Here is a 9,865-nt window from a genome sequence, read left to right on the forward strand (position 1 = left end):
AGTCAAGAGACTGAACTAGATTAATCCTAAAGTCTTCTTTCCGGAATGTATGTGGGGCACTGATGATTAAAGAAGAGACCAGGCTAGCAAGGAGGACACCATCTTTTGGTTTAGGCTGCCCTGAATGATCTGGCTCTGATTAAGCTTTATGCTTTCCCTGAAGTGTGAACGTTGGACTACTTGACACGCAACACAAATCATGGGTCTCAGTTCTATCCTATCTTGTGAGCTTTGTCAGCATTTTACTGCCCCAGCCAGGTGTATAGCACTCAACTAATTTCTTCCTAGTTACGACTGGGACTGCAAGTAAAGGAGTACAGAGAGCCAAGCCACCACTTACAACACATTTAGTCAAGCTGTTTACCTTGATCCGAGGCATCGTAACTGTAGGCAGCTTTGCTTCGGCCACAAAACTGTGAGATGCTCCTTTTTCCACAAGGTAAGTTGTGTAGGGCATAAATTTCACACCCTTGGAGCCAAACACAAAATCATCTCTCAAGCCATCTATTAGCATAATAACAACTTTTTTGAAGAGAGGTGGTGGGAGCTTGGTCCAGTTGGAACTGGCTCCTAAAAGTGTTTGAAAGGATAAAGAAAATTTAGTTTTAAGTTGTATTTAGCACCCGAGCACCTTACCATCTGTTTCTGGGCTACTTCTCCAGCACATGTGCCATCCACCCAACCCGACCCAGGGACCAGGACCTGTTCCTGGCAGACAGCGTGGGGGGGGGGGGGGGGAGAGGCAGCTGTATTAAGTATTAAGCCTTTCGCTCGGGGAGTCCCGGGGAAGGGAAGGCCCGTCCTTAGGTGCGGAGGCTGCACGTTCAGGGAGCTCGATTCCAGACAGCGCGGCAGCCGGCGGAGGGCCCGCGGCCACGGATCGCGTCCACACGGTCCGCGGCTGCTACTGCGTCCTGGTCAGGCACGGGGCGGCCCTGGAGGGGTGTCCTAGGAGGAAGCGCGGAGGGGCAGCGGGATCCTGCCCGCGCTGCGACTTGCTGGGCAAGGAGGAGCCTCGGAGAGGCAGTGGCCCGAGGGCCCGTCCCGGGAGGGGGGCAGCAGGCGCACCGCGGCAGGCCCGGCGGGGGCTCTGGGGCGGCGGGCGGGAGGAGGGCGCCGGAGCGGCCGGCCCTGGCCGGGGCTGCGCAGCGGCAGGGGCCCAGCAGAGGGCCCTCGGGAGCCCGGGGAGCCCGAGAAGCCCGGGGCCGCGGCCCCCAGGGAGCGTCCTCCGGCGGAGGCGGGGTCCGTACCGGCCGAGGGTTCAGGCGCCGCGGGTTCTGCCCGCTGCTCCGCCCTGGAAGAGGAGCGAACCGGGGCCGGGAAGAAGCCCCGGAGGAAGAGCGCGACCCCCAGCACCTCGATCACCACGCAGCAGGCGGCGAAGGCCCCGGAGCCCAGCCGCATCGCGCCCCCGCCGGGGAAGGACCCCGGGACAGCCTCGCCGCCACCAGCCGCCCCGGAGCCGCCCCTGCGGCCGCTCGAGCCCGCCCGCAGAGCACACGCCCGCGGGGGCGTCGGCACGTCCGCCGTCGCGCCGGAAACACGCCACGGGACGCGCAGCCCCGGTGAGCACTTCCGGCCCGGCGCTCGCGGAGTCCGTCGGGCCTGCGCGGCGCCCCCGCTCCGTTCCGGCCGCGGCGGGCGGGCGGGTGGGCCCGGGAAGGCCGGCGCCGCGCGAGGCCGGCGCCGCGCGAGGCCGGCGCCGCGCGGGGCCGCCCGCGAGGGGCCGTCGTGCGTCGGCGCGGCCCGCGGAGTCGGTGCCCGCAGCCCGCGCACGGCCGTGCGCAGGCCGCCCTCCCCGACCGCGGCCCAGGTGGCGTGTGGGCGCCCGGCCGGGTGCGGCCCCGCGGCTTCGGGCTGGCCCGGCGGAGGAGCTGGGCCCGGCTGGGGCTCCGCGCGGCTCCGTTCCACGTGGGCGCCCCGGGCCTCCGGCCGCCGTCTCGGGTGCGCGCCCGCCGCGGGCTGAGGAGCCCCGAGCAGAGCCGCCGTCGGCCCCGGGGCAGACCCCGGCAACCCGCGTGGCTCTTCGGCGCCCCAGGGCGTGGGGGCTCCCGGGGCTCAGCTCGGGGCTCAGCTGGGGGCTCCCGGGGCTCAGCTCGGGGCGCCCAAGGGCTCAGCTCAGGGCGCCTCTTCAATGCCCCAGGGCACGTAGGGGCACCCGGGGCTCAGCTCAGGGCACCAGCCGAGAGGAGAGCTCTCAGCCGGGCTCAGCCAAACCCCTCCCGCAGGAGAGTCCTTGTCATCCGCGGCAGCGTGTCCCTCCAGCACCTCGTGTTGACTCTCAGTACCTAGCAGTGTATTTGAAGAAGGGCTTTAAAAGATGGGAGTCAAAATAAGGTATTATACAGCCTTATATAACCAAAATATATAATTATATAACTATATATATATAATTATATAACTATATATTATAATTATATAATATATAATTATAACCTTGTATAACCTTATATATAATTATATAACCAAAATAACCTAAAAAATGAAACCGCTAGTTATTTTAGCAGCCAAGTAGGTTTATTCTGAAATAGCGGAGAATTGCAATGCAGGACAAGCAAGCTACAGCAAAACCATAAAAGAGGCTCTTACATTTCTTATTTCACTTTTAAAGTAGGCTCCACCAGCGCGAAACCCACCAGGGCTCGAACTCACAGATACTCTTTCTCCTCTACGCCTACGAGCCGCTAGGACACGCAGGACTCGCCTGTGGCCACACTTGCATTAGACGTTGAGCTAGAGTGTTGCTTTCTTGCTTCTCAGGTTGGGCTCTAAAAGACAGTTAGGGACCCCCGGGTGGCCCAGCTTTGAGCGTCTGCCTTGGCCCAGGGCGTGACCCCGGGGTCCCCAATGGGGTCCCACGTTGGGCTCCCTGCAGGGGGCCTGCTTCTCCCTCCGCCTGTGTCTCTGCCTCTCTCTCTGTCTCTCATGAATAAGTAAGATCTTTAAAAAAAAATCAAATAAATAAAATAAAAAAATAAAAGATGAGTGAAATATCTACCTGGTCACTGATTATTTCAATTCCAACTCAACCACAGTCAAGGATTTTGGAAGGTCACAGAGATCATGCAGAGTCCTTCCACTCCTACCTGGGAAGGGTGCCACTGGTCCCACTCTGCCTGTGAAGCCCCAGGTTCTAGCACAGCCCTGACCCACAAAGGTCACTAGACACGTGGATTGATACAGGTCTGGTTTCAGGGGCCTACCCGCTCCCCTGTGTAGCCTCCTTGGGGACTGGTGGGCCCTCCTGGCACTGGTTGGATTTCATCCCATCTGAGTGATCAGTAGTAGATAGTCAGGTCTCAGAAGGACAGTCTTGGTCTCTAACCCTCCAGGCAGGATCTGTGATCCTCCATCTCAGACCAGCCTGGGTCTTGACAATCCCCATGGCCAGTTACTAAGTGGACTGCTCCAGGCACTGTAACAGGTCCATGGTTAGTGTAGACAGCCCCCTGGGAAATTTCCATTCCCAACAATGGCATAGTTGCTTCTTCAGCAAGTGGAAGAGCATCTTGCCATCATGACAGGACAGGAAGAGCGTTGGATGGGTGGCTGCAACCCATGATCCTAAGTGAACCCCTTCCTTCCTTGGGTTTTATTTTTCTCCGCTCTGCCGTTGGCCATCAGTAATGTGTAATCCGCTGCTTTCCCAGCCCAGAATCTGTTCTCACATCCACATCCAGGATCTCAGCTCTCCTTTGGAAACCACATCTCACCTGCCTCCCATCCAAACAGTTCCAGGGGGCAGACCCCACATTCCATCCACCTTGAAGATGGGCATATGATCTAAGTCTAGCCAACCCCTTGCTCTATCCTTTGGGTGCTGTGGTGACTTCAAGGATGAGAATGTGACTGAAGCCAGGTCAAAGACACTTAAAACCGTGACTTTTCATGGAACCCAAGAGAAAGAGAAACCCTTCCCCGTAGAGTGGACACTGAGTGGGTGTCAGCCTGGAGTTGTTGGAGGCCCCAGATGCAGTGAGAGAGACTGTGTCTGTGAATGGGGCCACCCCAGAGCACTCAGCAGGTTGGAAGGTTGGAGATGGCTCAGGTGATATTGTGAGAGTGTGAGCCCCTGGGCCTGCCAGGTCCAAACCCACTCTTAACTTGCCTCTTGAAAGCATTCTTTTCCACCACTTAAAAATATTTATTTTACTTCGGTAAGTGTGTCCAGTTCCTTTCAGCCCCAAAATTCCCAGCTGACATATCAGGAGCAGCAATCCCTGAGACTCCCTGTGCCCAGTGTCCTCACGGGGTGAGGCCATGGTCCGGGAAAGGGAGACGGTGAGTGGAGTCAGGTCTCAGGGGGGGCTACAGAACAGCCCTGCCCCTGTTCCTTCCCTGTCTTGGGAGAGGAATACCCCCGAGGAGGAAAACCCCCAAGCATCAAGCAGCAAGAGGAAAACCAGCAGGAGGAAGAGGCCACTGGATGGCTAATTGGTCGGCTTGGTTTTTCCTTTTTTTAGGGTCCAGTCTGTCAGTGTGTATTTTTACTAGGAAGTCACCCGTGGTTTCCTGTTTGTTGCAATAGGTTTTTCTTCCATTTGACATTTAATTTCTTTCTAATTTTGTATAGAATTGTCACAATGAACGGACATTGATATGTTATTTTTAACTAAAGTCCATATTTTATTCAGATTCCCTCTGTTCTACCTTCTGTTCCAGTGCCCCTTTCCTGCTCATGTCTCTTTGGGCTCTTCTTGGCTCTAACAGTCTCTCAGATGTGCTTTGTTTCGATGACCTTGGCAGTGCTGAGGAGGCCTGGAGAGTCATTTTGTAGAAAGTCTTGCATTGGAATTTATTTTCCTCATGATTAGACTGGGATTATGGGTTTTGAGGAAGCACATCAGGGAGGTAAAGCGCTCCGTCATCACTTTATAACAAGGGAGCGCTTGTCGCTGTCCGTGTTAACAGTGGTCCCCTGGCCGGGCAGTGTTGGTCAGGCTTCCCCAGAGAGGAGTTACTCTTCCCTCGTACGCGTACGGTGTGTCTTCTGGAGCAGGGAGATGCTGCACGGAGCCCACACTTTGGGAGAGGGGAGATAGCCCTACCTCCTTGATGACTGTCTACATCTATTATTTGGAATTCTCATAGGAAAGGTCTATTCAGTCCTATTTTGTAAAAAAAATAAAAAATAAAAAAAAACTATGTAAAAAGTGCAGCTGAATAATTTAAAAGATTTCAATGGCTTCATTGAGCAGTTCATTAGTTGGGCAACACCCCATCTAGCAAATAGAAAGGAGCTCCTTTGAGCTGCAGGGAAGGGAAAGTTTTTAAAGGAAGGGAGAGGATTGAAAAAAGGAAATTGTTAGAAAAGGATGCATTATTTTAGTCAAGGTCCTCCTCCTAAGGGGAACAGAAGGGGACATTCAGTACATTTTCCAAATTGACTTGTTAAAAGTTTACATGGAGATGGGTGTGTGTGAAATTGCAATTAGGTTAGGTATTATGCCCTGATTTGCTAACAGGGGTCTCTTAACATAAGTGACTCCATCTGGGGCCTGTGGTTTACTTTTTAAGAAATAATTTATTTTGGGGGTGCCTGGGGGGCACAGTTGGCTAAGCGTCTGACTCTTGGTTTCTCTCTCCATCTCCCTCTGCCCCTTCCCCTGCTCTATCTCAATTTCTCTCTCTCTCTCAAATTAAGAAATCTTAAAAAATGAAATAATTTATTTTTTACCCCTGTGGACACCAGCATAGTCATTTTAGGCTGTCGGTTACACTCCAGCACTCCAGTATTTGATCGCTGGTTCATTCCCGTGTTGCTTGTTCAGAATGTTTCCCATTGGCTCCTGTTTTCCTCTGACACCATTTCATCTTTGTGGGGTTTTTCTTGGTACTTCCTTGCTTTCTGATACTTTAAGATTATCTTGACTCCTATATTTACTGTCTCAATCCTAGTTCCAGTAATTTCTTCCAGGAGCCCTGGCTCCCTTTTTTAGAGAATGGAATTAAAAACTTAGACGTGGGAGCTAAATGTGCTCAGTGGACAATGCACGGAATCTATGTGTATATTCTAACCTAATTATGTCGAACTGTCTGTATCCATATTAAGCTAAAGATGAGTTTATGCTGATTTCCTCAACCTGGTCTGCCACCACATGGATATTGTGGTCTTTTCCCTTTGCTGATTTGTAACTTTCTACTCCAACAGCGAGAAGCCCGATTCTCACCACCTGCCATTTATTTAATTCATTACTCTGTTCTAGATTACAGATATGCTGCTTTCAGAGCTGTTAGCTACCACCCTGAGGAGAAGAGCTTTATGGAACAGAGACGACTGTTGATGTACAGTACATTTTTCCTTTAGTCTCCAGATGCCATTCATTTCCAAAGTTACTTAGGTCAGCATCTTTTCCCGTACAACCTACAGTGAGTTTTTTCCATACATTTCTAATACAGTTAGATTGTTTGTGACATTCTGTATTCCACTGAAGGGGAGGAAGACATTTCTCTCTGTTCAAGTTTCTTCTAGCTGGACTAGGAAATGAACTGACCTGAAACAGATTAATGGGAAGAAAGCAACAGCAACAACAATTACAAAATGTAATCATGTGCATATGGAGACCCAATAATAAAATTGAGACCTAAAGAAACGACCAAGGCAGTTCTTATACTTTTTGGATAAAGAGAAAATAAACCTGTGAGGAATTCACAGGACAAAGAAAACCTTGGGAGCTTCAATTAAGGAGTTCTAAACAGAATTTGGGCTGGGGTAGTAAATTAGTAAAAAGTAACACTGGTTGTTTATATAGCCTCTTCAGCTCTAAATTTCCCATCTCTGGTGATAAGGAAGTCTCTTTACCTCCTGGTACAAAGAGATCTTCAAATGGGAAGTTGGTTTCCGCTTGCAGGGGGACAGAGGAGGGTCTAAGTGTCCCTGTTACATAGGTTGTCTCCTAAGTAACTTTAATTTAAGATAATATGTTAATGCATCACATTTGGGCACAGTCTGCCCTTGGCCCCCTATCATCCTGCGACACTCCCACATCAAAAATAATTTTAGTAGATTATGATTTACTCTTTGGGATGTGAAAATGGGTTTTGACACAGTGGTAGGTATGCATCAGTAAAGTATTGTGTGGAATACTTCAACCCTCCACCCCACGATCTTTTTATCATCTCTAGTTTTGCCTTTTCCAGAATGTCCAATAAATGGGGTCATACAGTGTGTAGCCTTTTCAGACTAGATTCTATCACTTGGCAAAATATAGGTCTTTGTATGGTGTAATTGCTCATTCCTTTTTATTGCCTAATAGATCAATTGAAGAAAAACAAACAGAACAGCCATACATCATGTATACATGAGAGATAACCAGGAAAACAGAGTGACTCTCCAAAGTGGCCCAATCCATCATTCCGTATACCACCTTTAGCTGAAGACCAAAAGATTTGGGGTGGTGGAAAAGCTAGTTAAGGGACATCATCAGACCAAGCACAGTAAAAGAGACTATGCCTGTTATGCAGATTTAAGCGTGTGCCTTCATTTTTGATGAGCGTTTTGAGATTTAGTCATTTTTCTGTTCTTTGCACAGGGAGGGAGGTACCCTTACAAATGGATCTTTCTTTACACAAAAGTGTAAATTTTGCTCACCAAATGACAACTTCTATCTGGTTTTCAGAGATTCTTCTGTGTCTACCGTTTCCTGAAATTAAGCAGCCCAATTCATCCTCGTGCCAAAGAGATGCGTTTTGGCGTGATGTGTTCTGATTCCCTCATATGCATGCTCCCATTTGTTTACGGATTCATCTGTTAAAGGACATCCTGATTTCCATAAGTGTTTAATCATTACATATAGAGCAGCTGTGCATAACTGCATGCTAGTTTTTTGGAAATATTTGTATTCAAAGCAGTTGCCTAAATGCTGTAAGTGCATTTGTTGGATCCTAAGGTAAGATTTATTTGGCTTTGGAAAAAACAGCCAAACCGACTTCCAAAGTGGCTGTATGTGAATTCTCCCGGCCATGAAGGACAGTTGCTGTCATTCTTCATCCTCCAGCAATTGGTTTATTTTTTGGAGTTTAGCATTTATAATATGTGTGCAGTGCTACCTTATCGCTGTTTTAATTTGTAATTTCTTTTTTTAATTTTTATTTATTTATGATAGTCACACAGGGGGAGAGAGAGAGAGAGAGAGAGAGAGAGAGAGAGAGAGAGAGGCAGAGACACAGGCAGAGGGAGAAGCAGGCTCCATGCACCGGGAGCCCGATGTGGGATTTGATCCCAGGTCTCCAGGATCGCACCCTGGGCCAAAGGCAGGCGCCAAACCACTGCGCCACCCAGGGATCCCTATAATTTCTTTTTTTTAATTTGTAATTTCTTAATAATGATGTCGAGCATAGTTTTTGTATGCTTAGTTATTATCTGTGCATCTTCTTTGTCTAGGTGTCTACTCAGATCATTGCCCATTACTAAGTAGGTTATTTTCTTATCGTTGGGTTCTGATAATTTTTTGTATATTTTGAATATGAATCTCATACCAGGTATATGTTTGGCAAACATTTTCTCCCAGTTTGTGGCTTGTCTTTCGGTTATCTGAGCAAGGTCTTTCACAGAGTACAAGTTTTAATTTTATAAACCTCATGGTATCATTTCTTTGTAGATTCGTTTTTGCTGTTGTGCATTAACAGACACATGAAAAAATGCTCAATATCACTTGGCAGCAGATAAATACAAATCAAAACCACATGGGAGGGATCCCTGGGTGGCGCAGCGGTTTGGCGCCTGCCTTTGGCCCAGGGCGCGATCCTGGAGACCCGGGATCAAATCCCACGTCGGGCTCCCGGTGCATGGAGCCTGCTTCTCCCTCTGCCTATGTCTCTGCCTCTCTCTCTCTATCTCTGTATGACTACATAAATAAATAAAAAAAAAACCACATGGGATACAGCCTCACACTGGTCAGAATGGCTAAAATTAACCACTCAGGAAATGACAGATATTGGCGAGGATTTGGAGAAAGGAGGACCCGCTCACATTGTTAGCGGGAATGCAAGGTGGTGCAGCCACTCTGGAAAACAGTATCCTCAAAGAGTTAAAAATAGAGCTACACTACGACCCAGCAATTGCATTACTAGGGATTTACCCTAAAGATATCAATGTAGTGATCTGAGGGGGCACCTACACTCCAATGTTTATAGCAGTAATGTGCACAATAGCGAAAATGTGGAAAAAGCCCAAATGTCCATTGACAGATGCCTGGGTAAAGATGTTGTATATAGATATACAGTGGTGTACTACTGAGCCATCAAAACAATGAAATCTTGCCATTTGCAATGATGTGGATGGAACCAGAGGGTATTATGCCAGGCGAAATAAGTCAGTCAGAGAAAGACAATTATCATATGAATTTACTCATATGTGGAATTTAAGAAACAAAACAGGATCATAGGGGAAGAGAGGAAAAAATAAAACAAGATGAAATCAGAGAGAGAAATAAACCATGAGAGACTCTTAACTCCAGGAAACCAACAGGATTACTGAAGGGGAAGAGGTTGGGGGATGTAGCTGGGCGATGTAATGAGCGCTGGGTGTTTTACAGAGGTCACGAATCATTGACCTCTACCTCGGAAACTAATAATACATTATATTTTAATTAACTGAATTTAAATAAAATAAAAAACTCATCACCAAGCCCAAGGTCATATAGATTTTCTTTTATTATTTGATATTTTTATAGTTTTGCATTTAAAATTCATCTACAAATTGAGTAAAATAGTGTCTGAATTCCATGTCATTCCAAATTGTTTCCAAGTAGTTGTTCTTTAAGTGTTTCTGGAGAGATCAGGGGAGAGTGGGCTCCATTTTAGTCAGAAATTTCCCCAAATTTCATAAATTCAGCTGGACACAGGGAGCAGGCCTGTCTCCACA

The 9,865-nt window shown here is 48.6% G+C and overlaps 1 protein-coding gene across 2 annotated transcripts in view; it reads right to left on the minus strand.

The window, feature by feature from the left end:
- PIGG (phosphatidylinositol glycan anchor biosynthesis class G) overlaps positions 1-1,523 on the minus strand; it is a 37,578-nt gene extending 36,055 nt beyond the window's left edge. For both annotated transcript variants that reach the window (XM_041752067.1, XM_041752066.1), the window contains exons 1-2: positions 1,251-1,523; positions 365-570 (exon numbers count right to left, since the gene is read on the minus strand). In XM_041752067.1, the coding sequence (XP_041608001.1) occupies positions 365-570; positions 1,251-1,404 (360 nt within the window). In that variant the 5' untranslated portion in view covers positions 1,405-1,523. The remainder of the gene's footprint in view (positions 1-364; positions 571-1,250) is intronic.
- Positions 1,524-9,865: the final 8,342 nt, after the last annotated feature.

Source organism: Vulpes lagopus, chromosome 4 (assembly GCF_018345385.1).
Source record: "Vulpes lagopus strain Blue_001 chromosome 4, ASM1834538v1, whole genome shotgun sequence".
Taxonomy (NCBI): Eukaryota; Metazoa; Chordata; class Mammalia; order Carnivora; family Canidae; genus Vulpes; species Vulpes lagopus.